Source organism: Agelaius tricolor, unplaced genomic scaffold (assembly GCF_023055355.1).
Source record: "Agelaius tricolor isolate 1412-34295 unplaced genomic scaffold, bAgeTri1.0.p SCAF_37, whole genome shotgun sequence".
NCBI lineage: Eukaryota > Metazoa > Chordata > Aves > Passeriformes > Icteridae > Agelaius > Agelaius tricolor.
This window is the reverse complement of record NW_027269297.1, coordinates 825,747-844,744: the sequence shown is the minus strand read 5'-3', so window position 1 is coordinate 844,744 and position 18,998 is coordinate 825,747. Positions and strand designations below refer to the sequence as shown.

The 18,998-nt window shown below is 47.9% G+C and overlaps 1 protein-coding gene across 1 annotated transcript in view; it reads right to left on the bottom strand.

Annotated features, from left to right (window-relative positions):
- The window catches only part of BRINP1 (BMP/retinoic acid inducible neural specific 1), a 93,282-nt gene that overhangs the window by 53,858 nt on the left and 20,426 nt on the right, over positions 1–18,998 (bottom strand). The window contains exon 2 of the mRNA XM_071453829.1: positions 10,704–10,971. Coding sequence (XP_071309930.1) covers positions 10,704–10,921 — 218 coding nt within the window. The 5' untranslated portion in view covers positions 10,922–10,971. The remainder of the gene's footprint in view (positions 1–10,703; positions 10,972–18,998) is intronic.

Genomic DNA, 18,998 nt, shown 5'->3' with positions numbered 1-18,998 from the left:
AGCTCCTCCCCAGGCACACGTGGGCAGCGGCACAAAGGAAGTGCTGGCTCTGCACAGGAATATTTGATATCTCACTGCCTGCAGAGGAGATCCTGCCACAAAGGGCTGGCCCAAACCCTGCTGCAGGCAAAGCTGATTCCAGGCTTTCTTTGTGTCCTTGGGTTCTGTACCTGCTCTTAGCAGCTTAGCCCAGGAAAGCTGCCTGGATGGCTCCAGCTGTCCTGGTGGACACTTCTTGTTCCATTTACAGAGCCTGGTGGGTAGCAATCAGCAAAAAAGAAAGGGGAAGAAATATCCTTTCTGGAACCCAAAGGAAACACTGGAGGGATCCAGAAATAAAAAAGAAAAAAACCCAAAATGCCTTCTACCAGTGCTACTTGTGCCAGAACAAAATTATTCTGTCTATCTAACAGGATGACTTTTTTATTTTAATGTAACAGCTTCTCTGCTGAAATAAGCATCTGCCTGGTTTGAAAACAGAATTAATAAGATTATTAAAAAATTATTTTAAAAAACAGCTAAAAATATTTTTTTTAAAAGAAAGAGAGTGAAAGCTTCTCTTTGCCTTGTTAGCTTTTAAAATATGTTCCCAAGCCACTGGACCATAGTCTGCTGCTCTGGAGGAATCTGAGATGAATGTGCAGAGTCATTGCTGTCACAGCATGCTGGGAGCAGCCCTGCTGGGCACAGCCTCCACTTGACATGTGGAGAGCAGCACTCCCCCACCATGCAGGAGGTCTCTGAAGGGACAGGATGTGGACATCCTTGTCCAAGCCCAGCAGGATGCAGATCTTTTGGAAAGGTTCAGTGACTAAAATATTTCTGTGCTGCTTCTGGGATTCACTGGGAGGAGGATCAAAATGTTTTGTTATGGATGGAGAAGGGGAATTTTCCTGCTGGAAGATGCAGCTCTGGAGATCTGTGCTAGCGCTCGGCCAATCCAGCTAAGAGCTTCCATGGATCAGCAGGCAGGGCACTGATCTGCCTTTCCAGGCACACAGCTCACTGGAGTGCTTTTCTCCAGAGGAACTGGTGTGTCCTGACCACGGGAGCCTCATCAGAATGTGAACTCATCAAGTGCTCATCAGAATGTGAACTCATCAACTGCTCTGCCTCCATGGCTGGGCATGCGCTGCCCCCTTCGGATCCAGGGCTGCCCTTCCCGAGCCTGGGCAGATTTCTGCTCCCCTATTTCAGCACCTTCAGGGATACCAAAGGCTGGTGCCATGGTGCCTGACCATGGGAGCCTCATCAGAATGTGAATTCATCCACTGCTCTGCCTCCACACCGTCCCTGTGGCTGGGTGTGCGCTGCTGCCTTCGGATGCAGGGCTGCCCTTCTGAGCCTGGGCAGATTTCTGCTCCCCTATTTTGGCAGCTCCAGGCATATCAAAGGCTGGTGCCATGGTGCCTGACCATGGGAGCCTCATCAGAATGTGAATTCATCCACTGCTCTGCCTCCACACCGCCCCTGTGCCACCTTCAGATGCAGGGCTGCCCTTCCCGAGCCTGGGCAGATTTTCTGCTCCCATATTTCAGCATCTCCAGGCATACCAAAGGCTGGTGCCACTTTTCCTCCCTCTTGCCCTCTGTTCTCAAGAATACCAAAGAGAAGGAGAGGTGTGTCCTTCTGTCAAGCCTTGCAGCTGCCAGGGATGTTCCCAAGCCGTCGCCATCCGAATCCAAAGGCAGCCAGAGCAGCTGCTCCTCCAGCCTGGCCAGGGCCAAGCTCTGTCCCTGCTCAGGCAGCCCAGGACAAAACTGTGCACAGCTCAGCCCCAGCCATTCCCTGCCAGCCCCTGCTCCTGCCTTTCTTCTGCTTATGCAAATCCATGGAAAGCTGCACATATGCAGGGAGCTGCATTATGCAGGGGATGTAGCAGCAGCAGTCCCTGCACTGCATGTGGAATGAGGGCTGGGGCTGAAGGAGATGCTGTGTGATGGAATTGTCTGGTTCATGCCCATCACTGAATGGTTCCTGTTTGCCAACTGCTTTTTAGAGATGCAGAGACAGGAATGTAAATTGTGGCTTTCGTAAAGTTGCATAAACGTGTAGTAATGTCATTTTTAGATGAGCATTTACATCAAAGACAACACTAGGAGGCTTCATTGTTTACATGCTCTATGGAAATGGATTTCAGGTTTTGGTTTACACACATTTATTTACACGGCATGTACTGATTACAAACCAATGTACATCACCCGTTTACAGGCATAATATAAACTAGGGGGTTTCTGTATTTTTGCCTGGATGGATTTCCATTGCTCATTCCACATGGAGAAAAGAACCTCCTTTCATCTCAGCTCCCTCTGTCCTTCAATTGCCGTGCTGTCTCTCCTAAAGAACCCTTGCCTGTGACTGGAAAACAAAAAAGCTGATGTCCCCTTTAAACACATAGCATAAAACCCTAATAAGAAAACCTTGTCAGCAGAACTTCAGCACGACTAAAAAACCCTAAGCAAAGATTAAAAGGCCTAACAGTGCCCATCAATTCATACCTGAGCTAAGCATCACCTCAATGCTGTTTGAGAAGAATGTTCACGGTACTTCCTTGGATGCTTCAGACATCCAGTCAAGTGGAACAGGACTGAAAACCTGCCAGGCTGTGTGAGAGAGGATCTGTGAGTGCAGTTTGTCACTGTCACAGCACCCAGCCTGGTTTTGGGAAGCACCAGGAGCCTTCCCAGGCACAGCTGCATTCCTGCTGCTCATCCTGGCTCTCACTCCAGCCCAGCCGTGCTGGGGAAATTATTATTGGGTTTTTTCTTTATCCTAAGATGCTGAACCCAGAGAAAATCAAAGCTGGACCCCAGGGAATTTCAAGATTTCATATTCACAGAGCGAAAAGGACAGTCAGTTTTTTTTGGTTTTCAGTCCTTCCCTAACTCAAGGTTATAAAAACTCCTTGCAAATTCAAACTGAAGAACAACCAGCTAAACACAATACACTCAAAATCAAAATGTTCCTCTTTTGACATTTTTGAAGTGGCACTACTTGACTTCATATCTTGAGATGAACTTTAGTGCCTTAAAAGTTGCAAAAGAAAAAAAAAAAATCACTGGATGAATAAAGGGAAAATAAACGGCAAGGCTTAAAACTTTCACTGAGCCTGAAATGAAATGTTTCAATTTTTTCATTTTACTGAAAAGTTGAACAAACATCCATTTCATATCAACCCATTTTAAATATGATTTTTGTTCTGTACAACCAGTGAACCACAAAATCAATTCTTTGTACTATTCTACTGACCAGTAGATTAAATTCAATGCAATAAAGGGACAGCAAAAACAGCCAATGAGGAATGGGGAGAAGAAGGGCCAGAAAAGATGATGGAAGCAGCTCTTATAGAATCTGTCTGTGCCACAACTTAGCACAACCAAAACAACTTCACAACCACTTTAAAAGAACTTTAATGCACATTGCTGCAGGAAAGAGCAGCCTCACCTGTCCCCTTTGTCACCCTCCTGCCTCCATCTGCACAATCCTGTCCCTCTGCTATCCCCTGACCACAGAATGAATGACCAGAAAGTGATCTAGTTAAAAATTAACTTCTTATTTATTTTATTTTATTATTTTTTTCACCTGTCCGACTGTTTTTCTGCCAGGTGAGCTCCTCAGCTCTGGAAATCACAGGTTTGCATGAAATCTGCCTGAAAGCTCCAGTCAGGAAAGGCCAAACTTCTGTAGGTTGGAGTCAACTTTAGCCTGGAGAAAAGGAGGCTTGGGGGGGACCTTCTTGGTCTCTACACTCTATGAGTGACAAGTGACAAGAGGAAATGACCTCAAGCTGTGCCAGGGGAGGACATCAGGAAGAATTTTTTTTTATGGAAAAGGTGCTCAGGCCTTGGCAGGGGCTGCCCAGGGAGGTTTGGAGTCCCCATCCCTGGAGGTGGCACTCAGAGCTCTGGGCTGGGGACAAGGTGGGCATCAGGCACAGGCTGGACTCGATCTTGGAAGACTTTTCCAGCCAAAACAATTCTGTGATCTGTGACTCTGATATAAAACCAGCCATAAAACCCTCACAATCACTGACCAGCTTGGCCAAGCCCAGAGCCTGGTGTCAGAGTCACATTTTGCTTTTGCTCAGAAATTATAAAAGCTCATTGTCCTCCCAGCCAGGGCAGGCAGTCATACAAACCCTGGGGCTGTGTGTGCCCTGGGCACTGCTGGGTGTGCTGGAACACATTCTCCAGCCAATAAATTGGTGAATTTACCTTGAAGTCAACAGTTTCACACATTTATGTCACAGAGAATCTGGCTCATTGTTTTTAATTTGTGGTGCCATAAAACTTTGAAAGTTTTGTGAGACAGTTTTGTGAGACCAATCTTTTTTCCTCCTTTATTTTTTTTTTCCCTCTAAGGGAAAATTCAAGCAGCAGAACAGCATATGCATTTCTAAGTCTGTTGTAGCCTGTGCTATGTGCACAGCAGAGATGCTGGCTTCAGGATCCTTCTCTTCCTCTTCACTGAGGGAGTGACACATTTAGGGAGCACGTAGCTGCTCAGATTTGTGGGTTTTCTAGGACTGAATAAAAATCTCTAGTGTGGATGAATGCATTCACCAGTGCAAATCCCTTTATGAGCACACAGTTTAGTGTCCACTCTGAATTGGAGAAACAGGGAAATAACACAAATGTTGGTTAGATGAGACCATGGGGGTCCCTAATCCAGCCTCCCACTTGAAGCAGGACCAGCTCTTGAGCACATCAGCTGAGGCCTTGTCCAGCCAAGCCTTGAAAGCCACCAAGGATGGAGACACCTCTCACCTCTCCACTGACATGTCCTAGACCTGCACTGTTCTCCTGAGGAAACAACATTCTGGGAGGGAAAAAAAAAATCAGCATTTTTCCCCAGGCAGCATCACAACTAATTTCTGTCCAGCTTGTGCAGCCAGTTACTCCCAGCCTTTCCTGTCTCAGAAGCTCCTTTTCCTTTTTAATTATCTGGGACCTTGCTGTACCAAGTGTTGGTGAGCAATTGGCTCTGTCCTGTCACTCTGCAGAGGAAGGGATGGGCAGGTCTGGCTGCTGTGGAGCCACCTTCCCCACTAAGTTTTGAAGCTGCTGGTGTAATATAGGCAGACCTGACAGAGCTCTCAGACTGATTCTCTATTTGCAGGTTTCATGAAATTAGGCAGCCTCTAACTGGTCCCACTGCAGGAGAAGTTACAAGGTGAGCAGATCTCCTTTTTATACCCCAGGGTTTCCCTGCTCCCTTGCACAGACAGCCAGACTTCCCTGTCCCCACTGTGGTTTCAGAAAACGGCATTAACCTCCCACGCATGGAAAATACGCATTTCTCCTCGCACATGCACGTTCCACTCGCAGCCCCGTGTGATCATCCATTCCATAGTGCTGTTGTCCCTTATGTCCAAACATCTTGCAGCTTTTAATTAAGTCTGCCCAGCAATGCAGAGCAGGCAAGTGCTGTCATCTCCTCATCTCCCCTTCTCAGGGGGTGGGGAGGGAATTGGGGCACACAGAAATGAGCTCACCCCCAGCCTCAGCACAGATCCTGCCTGTGTCACCTCTCTGCCACTCTACCTGTGGGCTCCTCTTGCCAAGGCTCTGTGTCCTGTCCCTGTTTTCCATAGAATTGGCAGTGGCAGCCTCTGCTCAGCTGGATGAGCCCATCTCACCTTGTCTGTCTTTGCCTCCCCCCTCTGACACTGAACAAAGCCTTTTATTTTTCTTTTAAGGAAAGATTTTTTTTGTTCGGTTTTTTGTTTGGGTTTTTATTGCTGTTTTGGGTTTGGTTTGTTTGTTGTTTTGTTTTTTGTTTTTTCTAGAACTTGCTTCAGCTGAGCAGCATCATCAGGGAAATTCCTGTCAGTGCCTGTGCCTGGCAATTTGCACGGAGCATTCCAGTGCTCAGCCCACTTTTTGCTTTGCCTTATAGCTAAATAACTTCTGAGAGAAGCAGGAAAAAAAAAAAAAGGACAACATGACAACATACTTCAAAGCAGTGGGCTGAAGCTGTTAACTGTTCAGTGGTAACAGGGATGTTTTCTGGTCTGAGCAGGACCCCAGTCCCAAAGCCAAGCTGAGCTTCATCTGTTCTCCAGCCTTCCTGCAGTACCTCGTACCCCAGGCTCTCATGACTAGGAATAACAACAAGGATGGTGATAATGAATATTCAGACATCCCACAAACCACTCTCAGCATCTGCCATCCTATCTGCATTAGCACCAGTGTGCACAGATAATGATCAAAGCAGCATTTTCCTGCCAGAGGCCCCCCTAAACCACCCTTATTAGTATGAATCAATGCTGACTAATGTGCTTCCCTAATGCAATTGTATCCACTCCTACTGTTCATGATTTAATATGAAACATCTCCCCCTTTGCCTGCCTTCCTCCTAATGCCACATGCAAGGTGTGAGCCTTGACTGAGGGTACCAGGAAAATCAGTGATCCGTTTTACAAGAAAGAGACCTAAAATCCACTGAAATGAAATGCATGGAAGGAGGTAACAAGACTTTAGGGGTTTTAACAGTGAACTGTCTGCTCACTCTAGGATGCTAGACCTGGATCCAGGCTTCCTATGAAAGATATCATCAGCTCTGAGGTTCTACAGCAGTTCTGCTTATGCAGAATATAAAATAGCCCTGCTCACTGCAACAGGCTCTGTGCTGGCTGCTGACAAGCTCTGGACTTCAGTCATGATAGAAGGAAGACTCCTCCACGATTTTATGTTGCTTCCTTTTTAGCATCACCTGCAAAAAGGAGAAAATTCTGCATTTTGCCTTATGCTGCTCTTAGCACCACCAGTGGCTTTGCCTTGGTGGTTTTCCAGTGTAAATGACACAGCCCTGATGTGACATGTCCATGTTCCCACACAGCAGGACACCAGGGAAATCACCACTAAACAGCCAACAGTGCTTCAGTTAGGGTTGGGTGAAGTCCTCTGGCCTGATTTCACATTCTCTCCAAACCCCTGGTCACTGTGGCTGGTTTGGGATCTGCTGCCATCAGCCTTGGGAGAAGAGCAGGGGTCAGGCCAAAACCTCCCTCAGCAAAATCACCAGGAACTGCCTGACAGAGCAACAAACTAAAAACCAGCCAACCTAAAAAAGTATGGGAGGAAAGGGGCATTGAAGGAGAAGATTGCACAGAAAATTCCCATGCTCCATATCAGCTGCTTTTCTAAGGAAAGGATTGATATCCTTAATGCAGGATATGTGCCTCCCTTGGGCTAGTCTAGTGCAAAGAGCAATTGAGAGCCATCTTTTGGTAGGAAAGAGGCTTCTATGTTGGAATTAAACAGTTGACAAAATCCCAACAGCTTTACAGATTCTCGGAGTCAATTTAAGGAGGCCACAAAATGAGATTTTACCCCTGTGGGTTTCAGTAAAAGGGAATGTTCTGGGAGAGTGTGTGCACAGTCTAGCTCTTAACTGTGAGAATTGGCTGTGGCTCCACTAATTCTCCATAGCCAGGCTGAGCCTGATACCCATTTAAAAATGCATGGGCTCAGTTTTTAAGTGACCAGTTCTGCCAACAGGGCCAGGTATTAAAACCAAACAGCCCTGCAGCATCCAGCCAGACTCCCACCTGCTCATTGCACCTGCTCTGCTGGAGCACGTGGGGCTTTCCCCTCTTCCTCAGCTGAGCAGATTTGTCCCACACTTGGATTTCCAAGGTGCTCAGCTCCCAGCAGCTCCAAGCACCACACATGAGTGGCACTGCCAAGCCCTCAGCTCCCTCCTTCAGCTCACTGTGTGGTGTTTGGCCATGAGATGCCCTGGGTACCCTTGCAGTCCTCTCTAAACTCTCTCCCTAACTACTTCCACGGGATTTTTGTCTTATTTCCAGGGGTTTTTTTGGGAATGGTGACTTCTCCATCATGGTCATTATCTGCAAGACCCCTCTCAGACACCTGCCATGCACACACAATGCTGATGCTGTTTTCTCCCATGCTGGGAGCAGGGTGTTGGGCTCTCCACCTGCTCCACATGTCTTTCATAAGTGGTTTAACAACACTTAGCAGAAACAGAGAAAACAGATCCCTTTCCACTTCCTATACATGAAGTTCATCCTGAACTGAACTAAGACTTCAAATTCATATGAGTTTCCTACAAACCAAAAGGGAATTTGTTCCTTACTCCCTGACAGATAAAACAACAAATCACAGGCTTCACATGCAAACAAGATTTTGGCTCCTTTATAAAAGTGGAGGAGGCACAGCCAGGGCACAGGCTGCCTGCCCAGGGTGTGAATCCTCCATCACAGGAGACCTTCCAGGTTCCCCACCAACCTCTGTCAGACGTGACACAGGTATGTCTGAGCCTGCCTTGGGGAAAAGGCTCAGATTAAATGACCTCTCAAGGTCCTTCCAGACCCGTTTCTCAGTGATGCTCAGAGACAGGATCCCAGGCTTGATGGATCTGTGGCCTGACCCACAGTGACAGTTTGTAGCTATGTCTGAACACATCCATCGTGTGGCTCTCTGCCCCCAGCCCTGCAGACTCTGTGCTGGCATCCTGGGCTGCACAGCTCTTTAGCAAAGGGCACAGCCAGTGCCAGAGGCGAGGAGCAGGGCAGGGATCTGTGGGCTGGGTCACTGTGTGTGTTGGCAGGCAGGGCAGGAGGGGAGCTGGGCAGAGCACAGCCAGGGAAAAAGGCATTTTTGGGAAAAGGCATTTTCCCTGCTGCTCTGTGCACAGGCACTGAGACCTCACCAGTGGAAGCAAGGCAGCACAGCTTTTAGCTTTTGGGGTTGTCTTCCCCCTGAGCTGTTTTGGAGAGGACAAGCCAGGACAAAATTTTTAACCTCCCCTTGCTGCTGCAGGGAGAGGGGGTTCTGCACTCCCTGGAGGCTGCAGGACAAGGACAAATCATTTTTCTTCCCCACACAGAGCTGTTGCCTCACGAGTCTCTGTTACTCTGCCTCTGGCTCCACGCCCATGGGACAGCACTCCCTGCACACAGGTGATTCCCTGTAACTCCCTGTAATTCCCTGTAATTCCCTCCTCCCCATGCCCATGTCCATGTGCACAGTGCCATGGGCTGCTCACCAGCATTTCCCTGCCCACCACTTTGCATGGCAGTGTTTGCAAGAGTCTTTCTGAAGCACAACAGGACCATATAATTATGTAAATGCACACGTGGCTGGCAGAGTTTTTCAGTCTCTTTGGGTTTCAGCACAAATCTCCTGACACTTGCTGGCTTATTCCCCTTCACTCCAAAGTGCTTGCTGCTTCAAAAGGGCGTTCATGTGAGCACCCCAGCTTTTCAGATTAAAATGAGGAGGAAAAAGGGTGGTTCTAGATAGCACAGCTGGCAAGAAGAGTTTGAAACAAGCAACAACTAAGGCTTAAAAACCTAGAAGGCAAAATAAAATCCAAATTCTGCCTATTCTCTGCGGGTTTTTTTAACTCTCTGCAGTTTCTTAAATCAAGATCACAGCTCTTGGGCCAAGTCCAACTTGTACATGGAGATAAATCCTCAAAGATCCGTGGCAGGCAGCACACAGCCAAGGCTCCTACACAGCAGTGTGAGAGCTGTCACACTGACGTGCGTGGTGACATCTTGACGTGAACCTGCAGCTACTGGCAGTTCACACGTACGAGTTTGGTACAGAGGCTTGGGCTGTCCAGAGCTCCATTGATTTGAAAAAGCTGCTTGGGAACCTGCCTGTGAACTGTCTGTCACCACGAATGAAGAACACCCACCCCCTCAGCTCCTTTTCATCTCACTCTGTGCTGTGCACATTGCCATGACACTGCAGTGCCTTCATCTCACTATCAGAGCTCTCCAGCCCAGCCTTTGAAGCAATTTGCATTGCCAGCTGGGGGCCAGGGGGAACCAAAGCAGCATTGCCAGGTGGAATGGGGACAATGGGGCAGCTCCCAGCCTGCAGCCCATGGGAACTGGCAGAGCTCCCAGCACCCAAAAACTCATCCAAGGCACAGGAAGCAGATTGGAAACACAAGGTGACCGCCGTGGCAGGGAGCAGTGACAAGGAGGACTCCATGGATAGCAGAAGGCTCATTAATTGGAACACAAGCCCTATAAGGAACATTTGAAGGAACTGGGGCTGTTCAGCCTGAAGAAGAGGAGGCTTAGAGGTGACCTTATTGCTCTCTACAGCTCCCTGAAGGGAGGTTACAGACAGGTGGGGTCGGTCTCTGACAGAACCAGAGGACACAGTCTCAGCTATGTCAGGGAAGGTATATATGTTGGATATTGGGAAAAAGTTCTTCACCAAAAGGACAATAAAGTACTGGAATGCTCTTCCCAGGGAGGGGGTAGAACCACCATCTCTGGATGTGTTTATAAAAAGACCGGGCATGGCACTTGGTGCTATAGTCTTGTGGAGGTGTTAGGGCACAGGTTGGACACAATGACCTTAGAGGTCTCTTCCAACCTCACTATTCTGTGATTCTGTAATTCTGTAATTACTTTATTATACTATATTATTCTATACTATATTACACTACATCTAAACTGAATCTGCACAAGCACCAAACTCAACTCAACTGAACAAAATCTTGTGACTGTCTGCTGACCCACAGCCTGCACACACATTTGGCCCTGACAGGCCCAGGAAACAAAACACCATCACCTTGGGCAAACAACCTCCACATTGCATTCTGCTTTGGCACAACACAGGAGCAGTGAATGAGACAAGAATCATTTTGATCATTCTTTTCTCTGCTTCTCTCAGGTTCAGAGAATGTGACTGCCACAGAAGCTGACATACCTGTATATTTTATATCTGGTTGTAAATCCTTGACGATGTCTTTCCACAAAGGATAAGTAGCTCCGTGAGTGGTGGAAAGGCCCCCTGTCTGAAATAAGCCAATCAAACTCCTTGGAGACATGTTGGTTGGTAGCAGCTGGGTCCTGGTGGGAGGGCTGTATGAGTATATGGTCCCATATAAACAGGAGGTAGAGGAACTCAACAAGCCTCCAGTTCATGCTTTTCTGTCTGCCTTTTTCCTCTCATTCTTGCTCCATTCTGTGGAGTCCTGTTGGAAGAGAGAGGGGATAGGAGGAAGGAGAGAGAGAAAGAGAAATGGAGGGGAGGAGAGGGAGGAGGGAGAGAAAGAGAGAGATTAAAAATGCTCTGATCCTTTGACAACCTTCTCTCAGGGTGAAAACAGATGTGAAAAATCAAGAACTAAAAGACTTCAGTTTGCCTGTGTTACACCTTAGAGTATTTGGCAGTGTTTTATTCATGTACTTAAGTGGTACCTTTAACCTCCTGAGCATTTACCACCTTTGAAATAACCAGGTCCTGACCTGAGACATCCTCAGCCCAGCTTTTCCATCATTTCCCTCGTGAAGTTCTCCACAGTGCTGCAAAGGCGGGTGAAGGCCAGGCACTGGAGGTGGCTGCACCCTAGGCTACAATTACCCCTTTATTGTCCCTTTAATGCTGTGCCAGAGAAACGTGTCTTCTGCTTTCATGTCTCTCTGATGATCTGTAATCCATACTCCGTGCAACCTGAGCAATCTATAAAGACCCAGCTCTTACTTTCAAGTGCTGCCAAAAAAAGAAATAAAACAAAATAATTACCCAGGTCTGGCGACGGCACACATGGACACACAGACACACACACAGACACACAGAACTATGAAATCCTGCCAAAGTCTGACAGATAAAAATGTCCTCACCCTGCTTTCCTGCTGGGGAGGTGTGTTTGGTGCAGGGGATGCGGTCTGATGCTATTTCAGTTATGGTGGGACCTGGAGGCTCTCCCCAGGATCAAGGCTCTGCAGGGTGACTGGCTGAGCATGCACATTGAGCCAGGCAGATCCTTCCCAGCACCTGGAGCAGGGCACACTCTCACTGCCATGCTGGGAGAGCAGCAAAGCAAGGCTGGGGACAGCCCTTTGTGAGCCAGCTCCTCTTCCAGGCATGTGACAAGACATATGATGAGTGGGAAGGCAATCAGGGGGCAAGGTGGCCTGCTAAAGGTTACACAGCAAGCCATGGGTACAGCTGGAAGAGAGCCCTGCTCTCCTGACTCCCATTGCCAGCATCTCAGCCCTTGGCTCATCCTCCTCCCAGTGAGGCTGCTGGCACCCTGGCACTGCTGGCATCCTGGTGTCACAGACATCTTTTATGGAAAATCCTTTCCTTAGGATTTTCCTCCTGAGAAGCTGAGAGGCCTCAGGAACAAAATGTAACCAATGGTTATCTGCTGCTGTGGAATGCAACAGGTGCATCTGGGATTGGTCTCATGTGGTTGTTTCTAATTAATGGCCAATCACAGCCCAGCTGGCTCAGACAGAGAGTCTGAGACAGAGCCTTTGTTATCATTCCTTTCCATTCTGTTCTTAGCCAGCCTTCTGAAGAAATCCTTTCTTCTATTCTTTTAGTATAGTTTTAATATAATATATATCATAAAATAATAACTCAGCCTTCTGAAACATGGAGTCAGATCCTCATCTCTTCCCTCAACCAAAACCCCAGTGAGCACGGTCACCCCCTGGCACTGCTGGCACCATGCCCCAGGTGGCAGGTGAGGAGCCTGCTCAGCTGTCACCTCCCACCCAGGATGGTCCCCTCCTGCTTCCACAGCAGCAGCTCAGCCTCTTGGGCTGTGCTCCTCGCCCCTGGGAGCTGCTTGGAAAAAGTCCTCTCCATGTTCACAGCTGGTTCTGCTCCTGCCTTCTGGGTTTTGTGGAGGGAGTGCCAGCACTGAGAGCTGGCAGTGATCTTAAAGCTGCTCCCCAAATCTGGGAGCACAAGCTGTGCTCAGGACAGGTGATACCCACCTGTTTCTGTAAAATGCAGTGCAGAGAGACTGCAGATACTTTTTAAAAAGGAGAAATGAGGTTACTCAGTGCTTTGCCACAGTGAGAGTTCATGTCAGGCTTCTTTGTACATCTCCAGAAAACTTTCTGGGTTTGAGCCTGAGTCCTCTAAAAGTCTGTAACTCCCAGAAAGAAGAGATTTTGCTGAGAGTGTAGGAGGGGTGTGCTAGAGGTGCCACCCTCACTCCCAGCACTGTGTGTGAGCCCTGGCTGCTGGGAGCAGCAGAGCACAGGGCAGAGGTGCTGGTGGCCAGCCTGGCCATCCCTCAGCTCCAGGAGCTGTCCCTGGAGCATGGCAGGGCTGCATCCCGTGGCAATGAGTGTGTGAGCTGCTGTGCAGGTGGGCTGGAGCCCTGGGTGTGCTGGGCAGCTCAGGAGCCCTCTGTGTGTGCCAGAGAGTGGGAGCCTGCACATGGGCACCGCACGTGCTCGAGGAGCTGCAGCAGGCTCGGCAGCACTCCACAGATCTGAGGTGTGTAAGTCATAAAGATGACACTCAGCTGTTGCATTACAGGAAGAAATGGGGGGGGAAAAATTAAGTATGGGAAAGTCAGCCAATGTTTGATTTTTCTGTTGGTCCCAAATAAACTTATTTCTAATTGCAGATGGGATATTACTGTTATTAAACATGGTGGTACCTGCAGTTCCTGTTCCTTTTCTGGAGACATGTTTTGAACATCAGCCTTCACCACTGACTACTATTTCATCCCTGAACAGGGAGGTTTTCAGTGCTTAATCCCTCACATCACACACAGAATGGTTCTACTTTTCCTTACAAACCAGGGGAGTTTCTAGCCCCACCCTGAGGGCAGCAGAACACAACCCAAGAGGGCCCTAGAACACCCCTGCTTCCACTCCTGAGCCCAAGGTGATTTCTGGAGAATGCTCCCAGCTCCATCCCACCCTCAGCACCTCCAAATTCCAGTCCAGAAGTGCATTTTTACTGCTTCTCCACCCAGGCTCCTTCCCTGCCTGGCTGTTCTTGTCCCATCAACTCAAATTCAGCGTGTTTGTCATGAGCTGGGTGTGCAGACAACAATCAGCTGCTCTGTACATGCTGTCCCAGCTTCCTTGGTCGTCTGCTCATTAAACTCACCCAAAGCTATTTCCCTCGTCTGCCAGCCTGGATCAGTTTTCCCTTAAATATTTCACTGTCTATTGGATTTCTGCTGCAGAGAGAGGAAGGGAGCTCTTATGTACCCAAGTGGGGGACAGCCCCCCTCCAGCTTCCAGCACAGTGCAAGTGAGAAATGAAATATGAGAAGAGCCAAACGAAAATGGGCCTCAGAGAAATCCCAGTGTGTCCTCCTGCATGTGAATATCATACACTGGGGAAATATCAGCTTGTGAAAGAGAGGAGATAGTCCCTAATTCTCCACACACAACTCTTCATCCTCTCTTCCTTTCCTTTGGGGCACAGCTGCAGCCAGGATGATTGGGGCTGTGATGTTCTTATCCAGCAGGTAAGATATGGGCAGAACATGCCTTGAGACCACTGGAGAAATGATCACATCTCCAGCCTGGAAGCTGCCTGGATCAGTTCTGAGGGCAGGGAGTGGTGCCTGAGGCAATGGAGGATGGTGGAGCACAACTGGGTCCACACAACTATCACACCATCAGCTTTAATTTTTCAGTAGTATCTTTTTCCCCCCTGTAGCTGCTGTAGAGATGTTGTTTCACATTAAAGATTAATCCACTCCACAGGGCTGGTCCCCATGGAAGCTATAAAGCTTACTAAAGTGGGACTATCTTGTGTCTAAGACAATATTGTGAGGTGCACTCAATCTACCTCCTAACAAGCTTGAATCTGAAATGAATTTTTCAGGTGTCTTTATGGGGCTCCACTGATGTGAAATATGTTCTGTGGGTTTGGCAAAAGGAGCCAGGGAAGAAGCAGGGTGGGAGACCCCAGGCTAACTAACAGCTAAATCTGGCACAGAAGCAACCTGTGGACTAAAGAGTGAGCTTGGGGGAGCCAGACACTGGGTTTTGATCCAAGAATCCAGTGTCTGGCTCAACTCTGCCCCAAACTCCCCCTATGACCTTGGGCAGTGCCCTTAGATGGGGGCTCTTGGCCTCACTTTCCAATTGTCAGCACGGAGTCACAATGGGGTTTGTGCGACTCTTTAGACCAAGAACTTGCTGGGGAGGCCAGAATTGGGCTGTAGCACCTCCCAAAACACAAACCCACTGCCCACATGGCTCCCAAGGTATTTCTGCCCTACAGAGAATGCCAACCATTTCAGCAAAGAGCAGCAGTTAACAAAACCCAGCTCTGCAGCCCATCCCCACAGGAAAGAGAAGCACAGCACAGCAGGGAGGGAGCTGGGTCCTTCTGGCTCGTGTCAACAAACACCATCATGCAATCATCACATCTGTTAATAAACATGATCCGTGGGTGAGCCAGGACATGGCTCCAGTTCACAGCAAACAAGCAGTGGGAGCAGGGAATGGTGGATGTGCTGACTCTGAGTCATGGTGCAGTCATTTTCCAGCCCCATCCAGCATGGAAGCTCTTCCCCCAGTGCACATGGAGATCCCTCTTAAAGCCCCTTGGAGTTTGTTAGGTGGCTTAAGGTGCCCTTTTTCTAATACCAATTCAGCCTGGGACATTAAATGTTCCTTATCTTATGAGTCTACAGGATTCGTGGAGGAAAAATAGGCAAGTATTTTCTGTAAAGTGCAAGTTGTATTTGAATGTACACTTAATTTCTTTGTGATTGATATCTGTGTGTTAATTATATTCTATTTTCAGCAATACCTTCGCTGTCACAAGGCAGTGCCTTTTATCCAAGGAGTTCAAATTGAATTAGAGACATTAATTAAAGCTCTCAGCACTCTAGTAAGGCAGGCAAGTGCTGTTACTCCCATTGTTTCTTGAAATAAGAAGAAAAGAATAGAGCTGGATGTCTACTTAGCCACTTAAAAGGTAATTTTTATACAGTGGGAGAGCTCAGAGTGATAGATTTTGCACAAAATTATACTGCAAGGTCTGTTCCATCCAAGGGAGGCTGTGCAGCCCCAGATCCCTGCTACAAACAGGCAGACAGGATGCAGGTGCTCTGACTCTCCATGCTTGCTGTGAACACTCCTCTGCCTCCTGGGATTTTCTACCTTTCCCCTAACCCCTGTACCTTTCATTTATCTCTTCTATTAGATCCAAATTGATCTCACACACATCCCTTCTGTTTTCCCATGCTCGTTGTTGTGAACTATTTCCATCAGAAATGCAGACTCAGGAAAGAGAAATTACTGAACACATTATTTGCAGTACAGGAATAAGTCCCCTATCTCTTTAAGCTTCATGCACCAATAATTCTTCCTTGTGTCCCACATTTGGTTCTTGGCAGGTTGAGAGAGGTTTCTGCCTGCTGCCATTTACCAGAGGGAAGAGGCTAACAATTGCTATTTGTATCTGAAACAGTTCTGCTCTTCAGCAACTTCACACACGGCTTTAGGATGCTGATAAATTAGTAAGAGACTGAAGTGTCAGGGGAGAGATGAAACAGCTTATGTTAGTTTAGAGCTCAACCCTGGGAAGTGACGAATGTCTGACCTCATTTCAGAGAACAGATTAAGTGTACCCTTAATTTTAAGTACAGGATGTGCTACTCTAGCTTTTATTCAGCCATGCCTGCTTTGAGTTTGTGCACTCAGATTCCTGGACAGCTGATTGCTGCCCCACACCTTTAGGATTTAACTTGTGGAGCAGTAACATTTCTGTCCTGCCCCTAACTGAGAGATGGCCCGTGAAAATATTGGAAAGACAACACCAGGAGCAGCCCTGCCTGTCCTTTGGAAACCCTGCCCAGCAACCCAGCCCAGCTGGGGACACCTCTCCTCTGTCAGGGCCAGAGGAATTCAGGCAATGGGGATGGAAAGGGAAGCCAATCTGTCAGAGTTTAAGTCATATGAACTGCTGTGGATAAACCTGAGCTCTGGAAAAACAGAATTTGGGCACTTCTGACCTAGATGTCTTTATAGCTCAGACTGCAGACACTGATACCTGACTGAGTCAGGGCTGGAGCTGCAGCTCAGCAGTGGCTCTGACTCTCTGGGTGACTGTGGCATACAACACTGTAAAATCCCAAATGGTTGTAAAGCTGTTTTTCCAGGGAAGTGGGATTTCACTATTTCAGGCAGTGATCGGCTAATCCATCCCCAAATCTCAATAATTCTGCTCTGATCAGTGTCTAAATTTGCATTATTCTTTCACCACTCCAGTTTTAAATATGCATGAGTGGTTAGACCTGCGGGATATTCATCAGCCGAAATATTTTCGGGTGAGGAAAGGCAAGGAGAGACGATGAGAAATACTTCTCCAAAAATACCAACTGAGTCCACAAATTCACTTCACTTTTGCCAAATTGCTCATGCTGAAAAAAATAATGATTGGGAGATGTCAGTGTTTGGGTTGTGAGAGCTCCAAGGGGGTTTCCAAATCTCAGTTTGAAATTACTGGAGCTTTCTTCTCCTTTTGATTTGTCTTTCCACGCCCTTCAGAGGGAACAGTGATAAAAATATCACTTTTTACCCCAAATGACTTGTAGGAGAAAAGATTTTTCTTCTTTTCAGTTTATCAACACTTTGCTTACAACTTGTCAGAATATTCTGTGAACCAAAACCACCCCACAAACCCTCTTTTATTAATGCAGTTCAGCCAGCAGCCTAAAGGGAGCAGGTTTTGTGCAGAAACTCCTATTACTCCTTGCCTGTAAGGAGGCAAAGATTGTAGTGGTAATAACAGCTCTGTACCTGCTCTCAGCTTGTTTGTCCCCACACTTCAGCTAATTGTAGACTCCTGGTGTGATGATGAGGAGGATGAGAGGTGCCTTCAAACCAAGCAAGAGTAGCAGCTGACTCCACCAAGTCACAAAATCAGGTGGTGCTGGACAGAGGGAGTCAAACCCCAAAAGTCGTGACCATAAATCTGCTGGCCAAGGTGCCACAGTCACTGCTCTGAATTCCAGGCTCCACAGGCACTGGGGTCAGGGCTCTGTGTGGAAAGGAGATCCTTCCACAGGTTGGGAAAAGAATTGAAATGAACTTCTGCTCATGCACACAGGTGCACAGGAAAAGGTTTATGGTGAAGTGTCACAGGGTTGTGAAGATGGTGAAGGATCTAGAGGAGAAGCCATAGGAGGAGCTGCTGAGGTTTCTCCAGACTGGAGAAGAGGGGACTCAGGAGAAGTTGTGGCATTCAGGTTCCTCACAAGGGGAGGTGGAAGAGGAGGCACAGATGTGTCTGTGACCAGGGTTGGGATTGGAGGGATTCAGGCTCCTCACAAGGGGAGGTGGAAGGGGAGGCACTGATCTCTCTGTGACCAGGGATGGGATTGGAGGGATTCAGGTTCCTCACAAGGGGAGGTGGAAGGGGAGGCACTGATGTCTCTGTGACCAGTGATGGGATTGGAGGGAACAGCTGGGGCTGGGCCAGGGCAGCTCAGGCTGGGGATCAGGGAAAGGCTCCCCAGGGAATGGGCATGGTCCTGAGGCTGCCAGAGCTCCAGGAGCCTTTGGCCAGCACTGCCAGGGATGCCCAGGGTGGGGTTGTTGGGGTGTCTGGGCAGGGACAGGGGCTGGGCTGGATGAGATCCCTGTGGATCCCTTCCCACTCAAAACCCTGCGACTCTGAAGCCAATCCTGCTGAATCCAAGTCTGGAACAGTGGGTGCTGCACAGACAGCAAGCAGCAAGGCTTTGGTGCATGCCCCAAAAAGCTCAGAATCCATTTAGGAGAGCAAGGACAGCAGATGGCCGGGGACAGATGGGGGAAGGCAAGGGAACAGTGAGCTAATCCCGCTCAGCGGGCCGCGGAGCAGCGGTGTCAGCACACCAGCAGCCCAACTGTTGGCAAGGGTTTGATAGCTATTGTCACAAATGAGAGTTAAAAATAGGGAGACTGGATAATGAGCTCGCTTTTGTAGATGTTTGTGAGGAACTCCTCTCATTTGTGAAGTGGCAGAGATAGAATGAATATAGATGATAATAGTAATGATAAATTGCACTTTTCTGAGCTGCTTATTAAAAAAAAAAAAATATGGCGGGTGTTGAGCAGTGATTTCTATTAAGCACTGCCCTGAACTTGAAATTATTCCTACTATTATTAAAGTATTGTCCTAGTTAGTCCACTTCCCCATAATTTCTTTTTAAGTTACACAAAAATGCAGCTCTATCTTCTGTCTTCCTCAGTATTTTTACACCTCATATCAAAGTCCAGTAATCTTACAAGC